Source organism: Solanum lycopersicum, chromosome 12 (assembly GCF_036512215.1).
Source record: "Solanum lycopersicum chromosome 12, SLM_r2.1".
In the NCBI taxonomy this organism is placed as follows: Eukaryota; Viridiplantae; Streptophyta; class Magnoliopsida; order Solanales; family Solanaceae; genus Solanum; species Solanum lycopersicum.
Window position 1 is genome coordinate 29,916,669 of NC_090811.1, and position 21,095 is coordinate 29,937,763.

The window sequence follows — 21,095 nt, forward strand, 5'->3', positions numbered from 1 at the left end:
CTTCAATATGAAGAATGCTAAGCATGTTAGCACACCTCTTGTTGGTCATATGAAGTTGAGCAAGAAGATGTGTCCTAAATCTAGGGAGGAAAAAGAGAACATGTCCAAAGTTCCAAATTTCTACATCATCAAAAATCTAATGTATGCAATGGTATGCACTAGACCGGATGTTGCTCACGCAGTTGGTGTTGTTAGCAGATTTCTCGATAATCTCTAGGAAAAGAGCATTGGGAAGCTGTGAAGTGGATACTCATGTATCTTAGGGGAAGATCAGATGAATGCTTGTGTTTTGGATCATCAAATCCAATCTTGAAAGACTATACAGATTTTGATATGGAAGGTGACCTTGTAAACAAAAAATCCACTACTAGATATTTGTTTACTTTTTTAGGGGAGCTATATCATAGCAGTCAAAGTTGCAGAAGTGTGTTGCATTATCTACAACTGAAGCTGAGTATATTACGGCTACTGAAGCCGACAAGGAGATGATATGTCTAAAGCGATTTCTTCAAGAACTTATTTTGAATCAGACGGAGTATATTATCTATTGTGACATGCAATAGACTTGAGTAAGAACTTCATGTACCATGCAATAACAAAACACATCGACACCAGTTCGTGATTAAGTGGAGAGTGAATCATTTCACCTCAAAAAGATCCACACTAGTGAAATCCTGCATATATGCTAACCAAGACGATACCGAAAGACAAGTTCGAGTTATGCAAAGAACTTGTAGGTATGAGCTCTCTCTAAAGAAAATGAAGATACCTCCTTTCAGTGAATGGGACTGGAGGGGGATATCTGTAGAGTCCATCCCATAAATTTTTGCTCAACTTTTGCTATTCAATTGCTACAAGTAATTGGTAAAATGGAATAGTGAGAAGAGTTGAAAATAAATATTTGGTAGTTGGCAAATTAGTAAGATTTGCAAACTTTTTTTTGAATTTGCTAATTTACCTATGTCATTAGTGACATATGTATGATTTTCTCATTCTATAAATAGAGCATTCTTGCTCATTTGTAGAACACACCAAGTTACAGAAAAAACCCACTTTGATAGCAAAATGAGGTATTCCATAAACTATACAAGAAAAATAATATGTGAAGAAAAATAGATTTTGAGCAATATTTTAGTAAGGTGAAAACCAAAAGAGTATTGTTCCTTTTGAATGTGTAGTAGTCACTTTACTTATTTTATTCGTGACAACACAGTGTAAAATTTCTTACTATAGTGATATCAGTTGCTCCTCTTGGCCCGTAGTTTTTTCCTTATTTAAAAGGATTTTCACGTAAAATTCTCGGTGTCGTTATTTTTTCATTTTATTTCTATTACTTTTAACATATATATTTTTGTGTTTATCCGTGTTTTGCCAACAAGGAGAACATCCTTACTCTAACTTATCAAGAAAAAAAATATGGAATCCTTGTGATAGAAGGAATGAACAAATATGTGAATTTTGTCACCTATATTAATGATATCTTTTATAGCCTTGGTGAAGAAGAAAGTTATTTTGCCATGTTAAGCAAATCAATTGTAGTGTTACCTTATTTGAAGACGTAAGTAAAAAGAGAAATGACGAAGACCATTAATCTTCTGGATGAATGTTAAAGAATTGAAGCTAAGCCTGCCTAGGAACATTCAAAGTGAATTATTAAAGGTTTGAACGAAGAAGAGAACAGGCAAGAAATCATAAATTAAATTATTCACAACCTCAGATATTTGAAACAACGTCATGTTAGTTACCGCCCTAAAGAAAAGCCCTCCTAATTTCAGAATTAGTAAAGCTTAGGCCTATTTTTTAAAATACATTTTGAATATCCATTATTAACTATTATAGTACAAATATTTACATTGGGAAAAAATAAATGAGAGAAACAAATATCATAAATATTGTTATGTTAGAAAGTTTAGTGAATAATTACCTCCTCCATCGACACCAATGGCAGCAGGACATAATCCTGCCGCCACAACAGCAGCAGAACCACTAGAAGAACCGCCGGCAATCCTTCCAATATTGTAGGGATTTCTAGTAGTTCTATAAGAAGAATGAATATTCAAGAAGTATATAATTACATGATTTTTCACCTCTAACATAAATTAACTATAACACATATTTGTTCAAACTCTTCAAAAACATTGTGCGAGAGATAGTGATGTTCTTTGGCTTATAATTTATTTCCGATTAAAATAAACATAAAACACAAATTGTTCTTACCCATGATGAGGATTTATACCACTAGTTCCAGCACCAAGCTCATGCATGTTTGTTTTCCCCACCAATATGGCACCGCACAATCTCAAACGTTTCACACACTCCGCATCATCCTTGCATTGTCTTACCTTATGCATCCATTTTGTACCTCCTGCACGTCATTTGGATAATCATGATTCATAACAAATGAAAAACTTTAAATATATATAAATGGAATTCAAATGTAATATATTAATGCATGTACTACACAAAAACATTGATCTAGAGTTGATAAATAAGGAAGAAAGGTATACAATATTTAAGTGCGATTACAGATCTAGAGTTCAATAATCAAATTAACTTCCTATTTATATATTGTAATAATAGACTAACATCCTAACTAATTACTTATTAGACAAAATGGTCAAATGTCCCCGCAAGCTATTACCCAGTTTTCAGCTATACACTTAAATTTCACGAGCCACTTGAACTGTTTAAAATTGAAATATATAGCCCCCTAAAAGGTCACACCCACATTTGTGTTAGAAAGTGAATACACTTGTCTGCCACATCATATTAATTATCTTTTCAATTAAAAAATTATTATCTCTTTCTTTATTCTATTTTCTTTTATATTTTTTTTTCTTCTCTTTCCAGCCCATTTCTTTTTTTTCTTTTTCTTTTTCTTTTTACTTGGCATTTGTTTGATGAAACTTTTTTTTCATTGAAAAGAAAATTTCAAGTTTTATTTATGATAGTTTTAATCTTATAGTAATGAAATTCCAAGTTTTATAATTTAAAGATAAAATTACAAATTTTTTATAATCTTTCATTTTTGCCATTTGATTAATTTTTTTCCCAACATTTTCCTCTTCCTTGCAAACATCAAAAGCTTATCAATCAACCCAATTCACTTCTTCCTTCCTACAATAATATTATCAAGTCTTAAACCTTTGATATATCAAAAAAAAATCAAGTTTTGGAGGAGTTAATGATATGTTTCATGTTTTCATCATCGATGACCGCAACAATAATTTTGAAAGGTAAAATCTAGCGAGAATTTTATTCCTAACCGTTTCATCAACATTTTTATTGATACTCAAGTTATTTTCATGGATGAGTTTGTCAAATTTTTCAAATTGAGGTAATGGATACATAACAATGGATTTTTTCACTATTTTCAAAAATCTCAAATGCGTTCTTTGACAATCAAAAATTCTTTCCAAATTTGAATTTAAATTATTAAATTAGGACACCAAAAATCAACATAAGAATTTTCTAACTCATTTGATCATGTGTTTAGTCATGATGATTAATAATTTTAATCATATTAATAAAGAGTTGGTTTTTAGAATTTTCTAATTTCATGTACAAATTGAATAATCAAAATTCTAAAGTCAAGAGGGATAATGAAATTTCATGGTGAATCCAATAAATGTGATGGTCGCAGCGGCTAAAAGATGGTCAGTAGTGGAGAGATTTGGTTTATGTTGTTGTGAAAGAGAAATTGATTTTCATAATGAATGGAAATGTTATCTAAATTCTATACCAATTTATTTTAAACAAACCAACTAATTAAATTAATTTAGTGCTGGCAATTTAAGCCCACTTTTTATTGACCCGCTCAAATAGCCCATCAAATAGGGGTTGAAAGAGTGATTTTAAATATGGGTATTATTTGGGACTATACCCATATTTTACCCATTAAAAATATGGGTATATTATGGGTAAACTACGGGTCAATTATGGGTATTGCAAATTTTCTCCAAATTTTCAAAAAACCTTCTGTTACCAAGTTTTTTTAAAAACAATTTTTCAAAACTTTCATATATGGATCCCTATTAATATTTCAACTTTCGACCTCCAACCCACTTTCCAAAAAAAAATTAAAGTTTATTTTTTAAAAATATTTTGAACTTCAAAAGTTCATTTTAAACAAAAGTATTTTTCAACTTCAAATATTTATTTTTCACCCTACCCTGGACCCATCCACCCAGTCATCGTCCCCTCACACCCACCCCCTACCCCCAACCAACCCCCACCCTTCAAAAATATTAAGTTTGTTTTAAAAATATTTTTAACTTTAAATTTCTTCACCCTACACAAGAACCCCCCCCCCCCCCCAAAAAAAAAAATTAAGTTTGTTTTAAAAAAGTTTTTTCAACTTTAAATATTTATTTTTTCACCCTATCCTGGACCCACCACACCCCAATCATCGTCCCCCCACCCCCGACCCTTCAAAAATATTAAGTTTGTTTTTAAAATATTTTTAACTCTTAATTTTTTCACCCTACCCTAGACCCCCTCCCCCCTGGTAGCCCCCTATCAGCCCCCCCCCCCCCAAAAAACCCCAAAAGTTTTTAGTAGTTTTTTATTTTTATAATAAAATAAATTAAATGAAGTATTTTCAACATATTTCATCTAAAAAAAAGAATAAAATATTTTCTCCACTTTGAATTCTTAAGCAAATAATTATTTATTCATGAAATATGGGAAAACTAGTATTTTACCCAACCCATTTTCACCCATATCAAATATGGGCGGGTTGAATGATTACCCATTTTATGTTTATCCATTTTCAACCCGCCCATTTGCCGCCACTAGACTAATTCAACAAAATGGAGGCCAAATTTCTACTCTGCTTCTGCTAAGCTTATGGAATTGACATGTTGTTTCTTAGATTTGCATGACATTAGATAATCACAAAAGTTAACCAAGTTTCCTGCAATGGATCTTCTTGTACTTGAAAAAGCAGCCCAATCAACATCACAGAAAAGTTAAAGTACGATAGAATACTAGATGATATCAAAAAATTTGTACCTAGGGCCTACTTCAACTTATCTCACAACTCCAAGAGACTTCCAAGTGTAATGATACTCTAGGTATTTTCTCCTTTCTGCATTCTTTTCAGCGTTTAAAGTGTTCTTAAACAGATCCTAAGCCATCTATGACTCACGAAACTGATAGTTCGGTCAATTGGTCATTCGTTTTGCTTTTGAGCAAGATTCGTACTTTAGAGTTTTTGAAACTTGAACAGTTGACTTTAGTCAAAAAGATTGGGAAGAAGGGCTCATAATGAAATTGTAGCAGTTTTCGTTAGCTTTGGAACACTGAGTTTAGTCTAAAAGGACCTTTGTTGCGAATCCTAAGGCTTTCAGACTCATTATGAGTCCCCTTGTAGAATTTGAGTTAAAATGGAGTTTAGATATGGGATCCACTTCTCATCGAAAAGGTTTCATTTATTTTATTCAGAGTTTTGGATTTTCAATTTTTTTTTAACTCAATTATTTTATTCGGGGTTTTCTACATCTATAAATAATCCATAAGATTAATTATTGAGAAAGAAGGATACAATGATAAAAAAAACATTTGATTTAGGTTTTTTTATTTTCTTCTTTTTTATTTATTTTACATCTTTTCTTTGAATGATTGGTTGTAATTTCTCTATGTCTATGTGAAATTGAACTTCTCTTTCTTGAATTATATTTACTTAAAATATGATTGTTTAGTGATTTTAATTTTGCATGATTTGTTTATCATATTAGTTATTCTTATATTCTTGTGATTACTATTTTGATGTTTGATCACCATTAGAATAAATTTATTATCTTCTTCTGAACTTATAGAGGGATGGAACGTGGAATATAAGGAGCATGATCTTTTCTTGCATATCAGTTGAATTGATTTCTGTCTAGGACAGGGATATACCTAGGTGTCTTGATTGTTTAAAATACGGAAAGACAATGTAATGCTCATAGTTGGTTCAGTTTATCCGCGGTCAACGATGTAGTTAGACTGTCAAATGTGGTAGACGGTTAGAGCTGGTCGGGAGATCATGACGGCTAGGTAATCAAACCCGTGAATCAATAATTAGATAATCAAATAAGTTGATGAAATTGATGTTAGTAAATCATATTCAATGAAAAAGGTGCATTAAAGCAAGCAAGCTAGTTATTGGGAAAAATAAAGGCTTGAGTTGTAGTGATCATACGTTAAGATTTGCACCACGATTACATATTATGGATAACATCAAACATGGACCCGTACTGTTTGTAAGTTAATCGACGAAGTTAATAATGGGCATGTATGTATGTATTATTGGGTGAACCAAAATATATGGAGAGCCTTGTTGTGTAGGTAGAGTTATTTTGGTTGATAGATATTGCTTGAAAAATGTGAGTTTGAGAGCCTTGATATTGAACTTGAAATTGAAGTGTGTGAATGTTGGGCTATATACTACTCCATTTGAATTGAAACTATATATCCTTGATAAATAATGATGTTCTTAATAACAGATAGTATTAAATAAATAGTATAAAATAATATTAGTATTTACTGTGTACTAATCCTAGTCCTATTACGATTAGTACTCCTTAATCCTAGTCCTATTAGGATTAGTACTCCTTCCTATATCTCCTATATATATCTCCCATGTATTCCCTTAACACTTGAATACAATCAATATTCCTTCATGTTATCAAGATCCAGAAAACCTAGATCTTCTTTTCTCTAGGTTTTTTTTCTCTCTTTAGGGCACCGATCGTTCCCTCTCTTCTCTTGGGCGGCGGCAGCCATGACAACCGAGGCGGATCCTCTCGATTCACTTCCTTCTGGCGTTAAACTCCTTCTCTGGCATCTTCATGCCCTGATTCCCGAAAAATTATCAGACATAAATTACCCTACATGGAAAATCACCGTTCTTACAGCCCTTGAGGCCAATTACCTTCTCAAATACGTCGATGGAAGCACAGAACCACCGCCGTCAATCATCACCCCACGGACAAATCAGAAAAACCAATCCGGCCCATGCCGCCTGGAAAGCCGTGGATGGCCAGATCCGATCATGTTTGATTGCGGTCATCTCTCCCACGGTTCAGAAACACGTCCGATCCTACACAACTGCTTCAACCCTATGGACGGCCCTCGCAACACGCTATGCATCAATTTTCCACTCTCATATTTTTCAATTGCGTGATCGTCTCCACACAATTACCAAAGGCACGAAAACTATGGCGGTGTATTTAGATGAGGTCTCCACCATCATCACAGCCCTCGACACCGTGAACGAAATCATTCCCGAAAAAGATCTCGTCATGTGCATCGTTCGAGGGCTCCCATCAGCTTACTCCTCCATTAAACAGGCGGTTCAAATCAGTCCAACGCCCGTTGACCTGGCTACTCTCTCCTCGTGGCTAAAAAGTGAAGAAATCAACGTGGATCTGGAGAGCAAACTTTTTTTCCGAGAAGCCACTGTTATGGAGCCGGCCACCGCCCTTACCGCAAGCCAGAACTATCGCGGGGGGCGTGGTGGCGGCCGGCAGGGGAGCCGCGGCGGCTACGGCAGAAACAGCGGAGGCCGCGGGCGCGGCGGTCGGCAGGGCAGTCGTCCGCCGTACGACGGTCAGCAGCATGGCAGCAACAACATCCTGCACTCCTTCGGCAGCGGCGGCCAGTCGTCTTCCAGCGGTGGGCAGGGCACTTACGAGCGGGATCGTCCAACTTGTCAAATCTGTCAGAAAACAGGACACACCGTTGTTTGTTGCTGGTTTCGGTATGAGAGCCGAAATAGTGCTATCCGTGCCAATTATGCATCTCAAGCCGGCCCTTCCTCTGAATGGCTGTTGGATACTGGGGCCAACATGCACGTTACTTCTGATCTATCCAAGCTTAACGCTCCAAATCCATATCATGGCTCCAATGGTATTACTGTTGGCAACGGTGAGTCCCTTAAAATTTCTCACACTGGCACGGTTACCATTAAAACCCCCACCGCTATCTTTCACCTAGGTAACCTTACCCACGTCCCTTCTATTAAAACCGATCTCCTTTCAGTTCACCAATTCACAAAAGACAATAATTGCTCACTCTTGTTCACCTCTAGTGATTTTAAGATCCTAGACAATACTACCAAGAGGGTGATTTTTCAGGGCCCCTGTGAGCATGGTCTGTACGTTCTTCCTAGCACAAGTTCGTCTGCCCACCCAGTTTCAGAAAGCGTTCCTGTGGCTCCAGTGGCTTTTTCGGCTGATGGCCACAGTCTGTTGTGGCACAGTCGTCTGGGTCACCCGTCTACTCAAATAATAAATTCTTTAATGTCTCAATTAGGTTTTTCTTCCATTCATGTAAACAATTGTGACTCCTGTTCAATTGTTAAATCTCATAAATTACCTTTTACTTTATCTGAGAAGCGTACAACTGCACCTTTTCAACTTATTCATTCTGACCTATGGGGTCCTACTGCTATTCCTTCATTTGCTGGTTTTCGCTATTATATTTGTTTTGTGGATGATTTTACAAAATACACTTGGTTGTACCCACTAAAACACAAATCACAGGCATACACCACCTTTGTCACTTTAGAAAAAATGGTCAAAACATAATTCAATTCTCATGTTAAACTTTTTCGAAGTGACAATGGAAAGGAATATGTAAATAACATCTTTGGCCAGTTTCTGCAATCCCTGGGAATTATACATCAAACCTCCTGTCCATACACTCCCGAACAGAATGGGGTGGCTGAGCGTAAACATCGCCATCTCATTGAAACGGTGGTTACTCTTCTACATCAATCTCATCTCCCTATCTCCTTTTGGGTAGAAGCTCTAGCCACCGCAAACTACCTCATTAACAGAATGCCCAGTCACACCCTCTCCAACAAATCACCCTATCAACTCCTTTACTTAGAACTTCCCAATTATACCAACCTCCGCGTCTTTGGGTGTCTTGCCTACCCTTGGTTACGCCCTCATATTACTCACAAATTACAACCCCGATCCCGTCCTTGTATTTTTTTGGGCTATCATCCTACCTCCAAGGGTTATCGCTGTCTTGACCCACAAACTCATAAAGTCTACATATCTCGTAATGTCAAATTTGTCGAAAATGAGTTTCCTTACGAGTCTATTTCCTCCTCCACAAATACATCATTCATTGGCGTCCTTCCCCTTTTTCCAACATACTCACAGGGTCCCTCACCACCTTCCCCCACACCTCCACCCACTACCCAACCACCCCTTATCACCCCTTCGAGCGTCACCCACAATACACCCGCAACCACCACCCACACTCACAACCAACCCGAACCACCCCATACCCACAACATCTCCAGCCCAATCCGTTTTGGGTCCTTCCCGGCCACCCCCGAATCACCACCGCCCGTGCCACCCCTCAATACTCATCCCATGTTAACCCGTGGCAAAGCCGATATCTTTAAACCCAAAACCTTTCAAACTATCATACTACCAAATACACCCCTTCCCGATAGTGAACCAACAACTTACTCTGTTGCCTCAAAAAATGCTTATTGGATTCATGCTATGGATGACGAGTTTAAGGCTTTGACTGATCAGAAAACTTGGGTTCTTGTACCTAAGCCCCATGGGCGGCACCCAGTGGGCTGTAAATGGGTGTACAAAATTAAACACAATGCAGATGGCAGTATTTCCAGGTACAAGGCTCGTTTGGTTGCTAAAGGCTACAATCAGGAGTATGAGCTTGATTACTCCGAGATATTCAGTCCTCCTGTTATTCGGCAGGAAACCATTCACCTGGTACTGTCACTCGCCGTGCGCAACAATTGGCTCATCAATCAGTTGGATGTTTCCAATGTTTTTCTTCATGGCATGCTTGATGAAACTATCTACATGACGCAACCACCGGGCTATGTTGATCCCCGCTTCCCTCAACATGTTTGCAAACTCCAGAAGTCTCTGTATGGGCTCAAGCAAGCCCCCCGTGCTTGGTACACACGTCTGAAAACGTTCCTCCAGGGACTCGGCTTCACGTGTTGCGTACACGACACGAGTCTGTTTACTCAACATTCAGCACACGGTATAGTCATTCTTCTTGTCTATGTAGATGATATCATTATTATAGGCTCTACTGCAGCTCTCATTCAGGATGTCACTCGAGCTATGCATACTACCTTCAAAATGAAGGACCTTGGCCCGTTACATTATTTTCTGGGAATGGAGGTTTCTCGGACAAGCAACGGCTTGTTTCTTCATCAGTCAAAATATGCTTGAGATCTGTTGTAGAAAGCTGGACTGGAAAAATGCACCAGTCAACCAACACCGATGGCAGTCTCTTCGTCTACGAATGGAGCCGACACCCCCTTTGCCGATATCACCCACTTCCGCAGCCTCATTGGGGCTCTACAGTATGTGGCCATTACCCGTCCTGACATCCAGTTTGTTGTCAACCGAGTTGCTCAGCGCATGCATCAACCAAGTGAACATGATCACCATTGTCTAAAACGCATTCTTAGGTACATTTTTGGCACTCTTGGTTGTGGTTTACTCATTCGACCCGGGGACTTGGAGCTTCGGGGTTTCTCAGATTCAGATTGGGCAAATGATAAAAATGACAGAAAATCTACATCAGGGTTTCTCATTTTTTTTGGGGCCGAACCTGATCTCCTGGTGTACAAAAAACAACCCAAGGTCTCTCGGTCCTCGACTGAAGCTGAATACCGCGCCCTTGCTCTTCTTGCTGCTGAGACCATGTGGGTCACATATATTCTTCGCGAACTCCACGCCACTCACACTATTCCTGCTCTCTATTGTGACAACAAATCAGCCATCTGTGTGGCCAAGAATTCCGTCCTACACACCAGAATAAAGCATGTTGATACCGATTGTCTCTTTGTTCGCGATGAAGTTCAGGCCGGCACCATGACTGTGCAGTATGTACCCACTGAAGAACAACCGGCTGATTCTCACCAAGCCTCTCCCGAGCCGACAGCACGATTACCTCAGTTCCAAGCTTTCGTTTGCTTCCGCTCAGCTCAGCTTGAGGGGGGATAATAATAGATAGTATTAAATAAATAGTATAAAATAATATAAGTATTTACTGTGTACTAATCCTAGTCCTATTAGGATTAGTACTCCTTAATCCTAGTCCTATTAGGATTAGTACTCCTTCCTATATCTCCTATATATATTCCTTCAGTTCTTAAGGGCGTAGATCATGACACAAACTTAAATATTGATCCTAATCCTATGTACATTCATCACAATACTACTCTCTATGTATGTGGCCTAATTAAGGTTTAGTTCAATGTGGGCCATGTGAAAAGGCTAAAGTTGATTTTTTGGAAATATCATAGATTGTTCTAATAATGTTTCTAAAATAGTGTAGGATAATATCTAGGATAATTATCTTGGAAAATATCTAGATATCTAGAAGATAAAGATCAATAGAATTTTTTTTTGTAGAAGTATCTAGAAGAATTTCTAGAACCATCTGTGAACAAGTATAAATATGGGTGGTCTTGTACATTTGTAGTCAACCCAAATTAAGTAGTCTTCTTCTATATCAAAGTTTTCTTTTCAAGATATTTCCTTTCCTTTCTAGCTTCCTCTTCTTTAGTTGAATCTTTCTATCTTAGTTAACGATCTTGGGCTAACAGAAGATTTCCATAATTATACTTTTCTTCTGCTATTCTCTACATGGTATCAAATTCATAGCCGTAGATTGGTTTGCGAGTGTTATTTAAAGATCAGTTTGGTGGTAGATTCAACTAGTTTTCATAGATGGATTTTAGCGGTCGTGTTAATGGACTAGGGATGGAGTTGTTGAAGCAGTCCAATTACAAGGTATGAAGACATGTATGGAATCATACCTTGTGGGAGAGGATTTGTGGGATGTTCTTAATGGGAATGACACAAGTCCTCCTGCTGGCGGACCAGAAAATAGAAGTGTATACAAGAAGTGGAAGCAGGTTAATGCAAAGGTGGAGTTCATTCTGAAGAGGATAATCTCCTCCGGTTTATTTGATCACATTATAAAGTGTAAATTAGCTCACGAGATATGGATGACCCTCGATCGCTTGTTCAACAAGAAGAATGAAGCTCAGCTGCAAATATTGGAGAATGAATTGGCTAATACTACTCAAGGTAATCTTTCTATCTCATAGTACTTTTTCGAAGATTAAGAACTTTTGTTCTAAGATGTCTTTGTTGAATCCAGAAGAGGCTATTTCTGAAGCACGAATGAGAAGAATAGTCATTTTTGGGTTAAACTCGAATATATTCAATTTGTGACGTCGATTCAGGAATGTGCTTAACAACCATCATTGGAGGAATTTGAAAATTTGTTGACCTCACAAGAATTACTAGCCAAGCAGTGGGCTAGGGTGTTTGTCAAGGACGAAGAAGGAGATGCTCTTGTAGCCGACAAGAGCAACTTTAAAGGAAAAACAGGAGATATGTCACACTCTCATTCCTCGAGTGGTTCACGCTCACCTAGAGAGAAGGAAGAACCTTCTAAATATTACGAAAAGAGTCTCTCATATGTTATAGTTGCGGCAAAGTAGGACACATAAAGAAATATTGATGAGCCAAGGAGCGCAATATTGCTCAAAAAGTTGCCGAAGAAGAGGAAGAGTGGGGAAAAAGTTTAGTAGTTGAGGCTCGAGCAATAGATGCCATGATATACATCAACCTTGAAAGAGATTGGATCGAAGATTTAGAATATAGTGTAGCCGATCATTTGGACAAGCAAGAAACTGACATTAAGCAATAAATTTTTTAGGATGTTCCAAGTGGTGATATGGTAGCTTCCATTAAAGAAATAGAAAAAGAAGATTCCGAACAGACAATATCTGAAACTACATGTTCTAGTGGCGACCTTTACAGAAAAGCATTGATGGAGATGTATTGGTAGCGAAGTATTTGGTCAATCATTTGCAATATCAAGGCAAATTAATGGCTTGGAGGAATTTTTGAAACATATGTAGAAAGTAGAGATCAGATAGAGGAAGAAGTTGATGTTAAAGACTTGGAGTCAAACGATATGCTCTTTGAAAGCTCCGAAACTGCCAAAAAGTATATCAAGGAGATGATAAGATAATATGAGAGTAGATCCTATGTTGGTATTGAGACTTCGCAGGAAATTGATAGTGCTTCTCTCGATAATATAATTGTTGAGAAGTTTAGAGAAAAGGGGAGTTTGAGAACTCAACAAGGAGAGAATTCCCCTGGATCAATTACTGATGAAAAATCTTCACCATTTGAAGAACCAAAAGGACTTCAGAAAAACTCCCGAGATTTTCATCAAGACGTGGCTCAAAGCTTCGTTTGAATTCTTGCACGACAAGTACAAAATAGTTTTCAAAAAATCACTTTGAGGGGGAGTGTAAAAAAGCTAAAGTTGATTTTTTGGTAATATCATAGATTGTTCTAGTAGTGCTTCTAGAATAGTGTAGGATAATATCTAGGATAATTATCTTTAAAAATATCTAGATATCTAGAAGATAAAGTTCACTAAAATTTTCTTTATTGAAGTATCTAGAAAAAATTCTAGAACCATTCATGAACTAGTATAAATATGGGTGGTCTTGTATATTTCTTATCAACACAAATCAAGTAGTCTTCTTCTATATCAAAATTTTCTGATTCAAAATTTTCTCTCATTTTTAGCTTCCTCTTCTTTAGTTAAATATTTCGATCTTAGCTAATGATCTTGAGCTAGTTGAAAATTTTCAGAAATATACTTTTCTTCTGCTACTCTCTACATGTCAACCACTAAGTAAACTAAAGGGGACTCACCAGATCTTATATATTGTCTTATCCCTTCAACATACATGACACATTATAACCTGCTAATAAATGAGTACTGTACATGTATATGATCTTGTCCTGTGGAGGGTGAGGCTGCCCATTAATGTACTGAGAAACATAATTAATACTTACTAAATAAGGTAACAAAAATCTTTTACCTGTGGTGGGATAAGGCATACAATCAATTTCATCTTTTATGCCAATTGGAACTCCATCCAATACAGATAATGCTTCACCTGATCACAACAATCACATTATTATTATGCTATAATGCAAATCAAAACTTTTTTTACACATAAAAAAATTCCAAATCATGATTTTTGAAAATTTTGGATATTGTCTAAAAGTTGACTTCATATCGCATGTCCAAACACTTATTAAAAAATACAAATTTAAAATCCTAAAAATATGAGGCTATTTTGATTTTGATGTTGTAAAATTAAGAGACCTTAAAAGCAACACAATATGGGAGAAACTAGTAGCATGATTGACAGAGTACGAATATTTAGAGGCTAGGGTCTGTGGATTGAAGTCTTGAAGATTTAAGTTGAAGAAATCTCTTAAATATTTCTTCAACTCATTGCTATTTAAGTGTGTGTTGTGACGAAAAAATAAAAATGAAAATCTAACAATAAAGAACACCAAGTTTAACATGGAAAAATCCTTCAAACGGAAGGTAATCATCACGGGATCGAAAAGATCTGAATTGCTTCACTATACCAACAAGAGGGTTACGAATATTCTTTCTAATGGCTACACAACAAGTGCCAAAAGAGAACAAACAATAGCTACACCAACAAAAGATAAATAGAAAGAAACACCATCCAAACTCAGCTTCTGTTCGGGACTTAAAATAGGATCTTTCTTACCTCCGAATCTGATCTCTACCGTTCAAATCAACCACCAAATTTCAGCCCGATGCAACGATTAGTTAATCGGAAAATTCAATTTTAATGTTGCTGGTCTGAGAAAAAGACTGCAGCAAATGGACCTTTTTCCTTCTCTCAAAAAACTTCTTTTACGTTCTAATGTCTTTCAAAAACAAGATCAATGAGCAATTAATTATTTTCTCAAGACCATCCTCAATTTATAGAGTTGTGATTTTTCTTACAAAGTCAAAACCAACTACAAATAGGATTACACTTCCAATTATTTTCCTAATAGAATTGGAAACCAAATAAAGAGAATAATTTCAATCATATTTCAAGTAGGATTAGGCCATGAGCCTTTGGTTGGAATATAGGCAATAGCCTAACATAGTGTAGTGTAGTATTTTATTCCAGCCATGACTTTTATCTTGCTTACGAGAGTAGTAATTTGGGTTTTTTTTCTAGTTTTGCTTACATATTTGATGATCTTTATTTTTAATAAAGTCCGTATATTTGAGCTTGAGAGAGAAAATTAAATAACTAGAATTTGGGGCGTTAATCCTCATCTAATACTTGGAGTTAGTAAGATATAGAAAAACATATATTTGTGGTGTCTTCAATGCACTTAATTAATCTAGATAACCAATTAATTAAATAGCGTTGTTAGTGTCCGAAACAAACTAATATAGAATAGTAATATAGTATATGAGATTATTAACATAAACTCACTCGCTCCCTCTTATTTGTAAAAAAAAAAATAAGCATTGTTACTTGAGAATCGTTTTCCATGTATATATCCATGCATGCTTGTCACCGTATATGTTAAAATCAGGTTTTGAACCTAACTTACGCTTCAAAAGCTAGCTTAAATAAATGATTATTGCCTAAGTCTTATAACGAGTATACTCATCTCATCAACCATCGATGTGAGACTTTTGTCATTCTTACACCACCTCACATCCAGTGCTTAGCATCTGGTGCGTGACAAATTTTGATTTTGGAGGTCACCACATCGGGTCAATTTTGATTTTAGAGTCCACAACATTGAGTGAGACAGACCCTTCTCTGATACCATGTTGAAATTAGGTCTTAGACCTAATTCATACCCCAAAAGCTATATCAAAGGGAGGAGAATTGTCCAACCCATATAAGGAGTACACCCGTCTCAGAAACCACCAATTGGGACTTTTTTTATTATTTTTTTACTTACTTTGCATGTAGATTACTTTATATTTCTGCATGCCTTAGTTATACTTTTCTTAAAAGTCAATTATTATTAGCGTTTGTTTTAGCATAGTTTGGGATCTAAACTTCCAAACATGTATTTGATTTTTTTTTTATTTCTTTGTGTTATTTGTATATGGTAGTTGTGTTTGATAGAAAAAAAGACGTATCAAAATTTGAAAAGAGAAAAAGATGGATTCATATATTATGAAAAGTAATAAATTAAAATTTGAAAGAACATTATTTAAATGAATATAATGTAGGTATGTACGTACCTTGTTGGTATCGTTGAGTTGATTGAGCAGCTTGTGTCAAGATATCGTGAGCGTCAAAGTTAATAAAAAATGACATTTGCATTGAAGGAGTACATGACTGCTCAACCGCTGATAAAAACCTTTCCATTACCTATTATCATAATTAAACACACATATTATTCAATTCTAACAAACACACACACACAACTTTTCTTTTCTATGAGAGTAGAAATAGAAATTAATATATACCTTGGTGGGTGTAATAACCTTAGAATTATAAGCAGTTGAATAATCCAATATGCTCCACCTACTGAAGCTCTTTAGATCCTTAATTGGAGCTACCATACATTCCAATGCCTGCCTAACTTGCTCCCTTGGAGACGTTCCACTTTGATTTTCTTCTTCCTTTCCACCTGTAACCAATTAGTTACTCTGTATTTAATTGCCTAACTATTATTTGATTAATTGAATAAGAGGAAATAAATTAAATTAGGCTTTATAGTAATAGTTTGCTAATTACGATTTCTAGCTACATGTTAGAGAGAGGAGAGAAAAAAACGAGATTCGGAGAGGGAGGAGAGAGGTGAGCGACAGAGGGAAGAGATTAGAGAGAGATGAATTATATTTGTATATCAATATATATAACTTGTATACATATGTATCAATGACTGTATTTGTATATATGTATGCATAATCATATATCTATAATTAATATATGTATGTATCAATGAATACAATAGTATTAACAAAGTACAATTTTTATCAATAAGTAAAATGTATACAATCATATTAATTTGAATTTGTACGTGTATAATTTATTGTCAATCATGTGTATGAACGAATACATGTGTATTTCTATTTGTATCACAAAAGAGATTTGTATAGTTGACACTTATAATCTGTACTTTTATAATTGATTCTTATCATATGTGTTTGTAAGAACGACGGTTAACATTTGTATTTGAGTAATTTGTGTTTGTATAAGTGAGAGATATTGGACAGAAAGAAGTGAAAGAAACAGGGCAGATAATTTGTATATGTATATGTATATATAAAGGTTAATCACGAATAATAATTAATACAAAGTGTAGAGTAATTGACTAGAGTATGTTTGTTTACCCATGCAATTTTCCCATTAAATAATGGGTAACTTACATAAATTTGAATAACTTAGAAGTTAATTACTTAGATACACATCAATTTTTAAGTTGATTTGCATGTATTTGAGATACATTGACAAATCTCACTCGGGTCTTCCCATCTCACTCGTCACTCTCCTACCAGACACACAGGAATCACTCTAGATATATACATATACATGTATCTAGTATGCATATCATGTATTAGAGATGTACATGTAGACAAATCTAATCCACCTGCATTCTGTTCTGATTCGCCTATCTACCTATTTTAATTTTCTGGTAAAAAAAAAATATCTATAATTGTATAAAACATATATTTATGTATAGATGATTTTAATCTATATGGTATTATTAATTAATTAGTGATATAAATATAATTATCTTAACTATAGAGAAAATTTATAGATATAATAAAAATGTTTATGTAATTAGACAATTTCTCCTTAAATAAATGCATTACTCATTCTAGTTTACCTCTTTAGTAATTGAAGCTCTAGAGTGTAGATATTGAATTAGAACGATAACTTCCTTATACAGTAATATACAAAATTCAAGAATCCTATATCAAAATTTTAGAATTTCTTCTGAAATTTATATTAGATGCAGAAATTGTTGTTATTTAAAGTCCTATTTTATATATGTTCTTTGTATTGTAAAATTATTATATTATTGAACTTCACTTATCCTAAAAAATTCTTTATCCATGAATAAATTTTTTTATAACGAGAGAAGTGTACATTGGATCAGATTGGTTCAAATTTCTTAAATACCAAATTAAATTATTTATGTCCAGATTTTAAACCTATAAATCATATTAAACTAATAAAAGTCAGTCCAGATTATAAACCTATAAATCATATTAAACTAATAAAAGTCATGAATTTCATCCTCCAAGCTATTCAATTTTCTCATGAAATTTTTTAAAGTCTTCCTACAAACATAAAATAAACTTTTACTTCAGATGTTTCTTTAGTCCTATCAAAATGTAACCATTTAATTAGGTGCTTCTTAAGAAAATGAGAGACGCCGCTATAATATTCAAGAAAATAATAACCAAATAACAAAGAATAATTATTACAAATTAATAAGTAATAATAAAAATAATTATAATTTTCAAGTACTAAATCATGTTAAATTAAGTCTTAGATAAAAAAATAATTATATGACCATATATTTAGAAGAAAACGAAGTTTTTTCAAATTTTTAATTATTTTAGTCAATGTAATACTAAATAACATATATCCAAACTTAAGTGTTCACCCTGAGATGCAAAAATTTATAATCTATAAAAGGCCAGCACACTTGTAAGTATATAAAAGAAAACAAGTAAAGGGAATTAAATAGCAAATTAACCTTCATAATAGTGAAGTGGAACATATAGAGGTGACTCTTGCAACTCAGCAAATGTAACAAGCTGCCAAATGAAACTATTTGTCAGTAATAAAATACACACAACTGAGCATATGTAGATCTTAATATAATTATGTGATATTTTTTCATTTTCGAAAGTCAAACAATTTAAGTTTGACAAAAATTTGCGCGTGGAATCTCAATTTTTTAAAAAATGAAATTTACATATTTGTAAATTATGTAAAAAGTATTATAAGTCACAATAATTAACAATTCAAAATAATTAAAAGATATATGAAAAATGTTACAATAAAAAATAGATTTATTTGAATGTTTGAAATTTAAAAAATGCCACAGACGGGGAAGTATGAGGTAAAATTAATGTACCTTGTGAATTAAGTTATTTCTCTTGAGAAAATAGAGCATAGTGGATCCAAAGATGGGCGTTTCCAACAACCATGCAAACACTTTAACAAGAAATCCGGCCATCCTAGGGGCTGCATATAAATATACTAAAATTGTAATATAATTACAAAAATAACTTATTTAGTATCACAAATATAAAAATAAACATAGATCTTTTTATTATCTCAACAATAAGAAAAGTAAACTATTTTTGATAGAATCCTGCCTCAAAACAAAATTTATAAATGCATAATTCACTTTTAAATTAATTTTCAAATTGTTAATTAAACGTTATATTAATTTTATACACGATAGCTTAAATCTTAACTAGCCATTAAATGATGTGTAACAACTATGATCAATCAACCATATTTTATGGCCGTGGCCTTTTCATTAAATGCTGAAAAACATATACACCTTTCTACTCCAGGTTTACCCCATCCTATTACTTACATCTAAGTAAAGGGGATTAAAATATATAAAAAAGAGTAATTAAATATTTATAATTTTTTAGTGAAAGAAATTCATCTGGTGATCAACTTTGTAAAATGAAGATGATCTCTAAGGTAGGAAAATTAAATCATAAGAAGATGATTCGTACTATCCGATCTATTTAATATATATATATATATATAATTCAAGAACTAATCAATCTCCTATACTAAATAATTTATTTTAATTAAGAAATCAAATAAAGATATTTTTTACACTTAGTAAAAGTTGAAAGATCAAGTTTTAACCAATTATTTAGATCTAACTCATGATCTCCATTCAAATAACATTTAGGTATCATCCATTTATTCACTCCATCTAAATCCAACCTAATCTATTCATTAGTTTATCACCCCATAATAAGATGGAACCAAAAACCAGGACAATCTTTGTTCAAAAAACAAAAGTGTGCATATATAGAATCATCCAAAAGTTTTAGATAAAATTTCTCATGTTGTATATATGAGTAAGTTTACATGTGAAAGAGAAAAATGAAAGAAAACAATATAATAAATAATGTAGATAAACCTTTGACATTGGCTGTGAGATAAAATTGATTACTATTGGGACCAACATCAACATCTTCAACAGCTTTGTAAATCTCTCCTTTAGTCTTCAAAAATCCCATTTGTATTATTTGAGAGAGAGAGAGAGAGAGAGTGGAGAAGCAGAACAAGAAATGGGGTGTTTTATAGCAAAGTTTTTTTTTTTCTTTTTTAAAAAAATTTATCGGACAAAACAACAATTCAACTTACGTTGCCCATGCAAATTTTCCTTCTTTCTTATACCCATAAACTATTGTAACTAACATACAAATATATTTCATCATATTTTTTTGATATTATTGCTCCACGTTTTAAAAATAAAGTATATATGCCTTTCATTTTAATAAAAAGTTAAATAGAGATACGTGGTACAATTTTATCCGTCGATCTAATATTTAATAAATATTAAATTTGTGAATAAAATTATGACACATATATATGCGTTAATATAGATGATATATATATTTTAGTTCTTAGACAACTGGACACCAATAGTATGACAAACAATTATTTTGACATTTTCTAAGCATAAGCGTTACAAACACTGACTAATTTGTCATTTTCCATTTCACTTTACTTCTCATTCTTACTCTCTTTTTCATTTTTTTTCTTTTTTTAAAACAACAAAAATGTTAGTAGCACATAGCAGGCCAAGTGGCGCACTCATTAACCATCACTAATTAAGAATTAACAAGAACTATTATCCTTTTTCCTACATTTTTTTTTTCACTTTCTTTAAAAATTAGTATGTAATCATGATAATTTTGAAGAACGCTTAAAAATTGTCCTTTTTAATTTCATCATACTTTTCTTTTTCAAATTTTACCTTCATTTTTTTTATTTTAATAAAAATGACCCCATTTGTATCTTCTTCTTCTTTTTTTAATTTTTTTTTCAAAAAAAATGAAAATAAGGCATAGCCCATTCATTAAATGACTAAAAACTGTACCAAAACGAAATGAGTCATTTGAGGAAAGGAAATAAGACAACAAACCGAAAATGATCCCATTTGTATCATCATCTTCGACAACCTTATTTATGTATCTTTTCAACAAGCTAA

At 34.0% G+C, this 21,095-nt stretch overlaps 1 protein-coding gene across 5 annotated transcripts in view; it reads right to left on the reverse strand.

Moving 5' to 3' along the window:
- LOC101260320 (fatty acid amide hydrolase-like) overlaps window positions 1-20,179 on the reverse strand; it is a 62,826-nt gene extending 42,647 nt beyond the window's left edge. For all 5 annotated transcript variants that reach the window (XR_011213219.1, XR_011213218.1, XR_011213220.1 and 2 more), the window contains exons 1-8: window positions 20,019-20,179; window positions 18,981-19,090; window positions 18,597-18,657; window positions 16,351-16,514; window positions 16,123-16,252; window positions 13,913-13,990; window positions 2,218-2,365; window positions 1,925-2,037 (exon numbers count right to left, since the gene is read on the reverse strand). Coding sequence is in view for 2 of the 5 variants with exons in the window: in XM_069292411.1 (XP_069148512.1) it covers window positions 1,925-2,037; window positions 2,218-2,365; window positions 13,913-13,990; window positions 16,123-16,252; window positions 16,351-16,514; window positions 18,597-18,657; window positions 18,981-19,090; window positions 20,019-20,118 (904 nt within the window). In the remaining 3 variants the exon portion in view is untranslated. The remainder of the gene's footprint in view (window positions 1-1,924; window positions 2,038-2,217; window positions 2,366-13,912; window positions 13,991-16,122; window positions 16,253-16,350; window positions 16,515-18,596; window positions 18,658-18,980; window positions 19,091-20,018) is intronic.
- Between the last annotated feature and the right edge of the window lie 916 nt (window positions 20,180-21,095).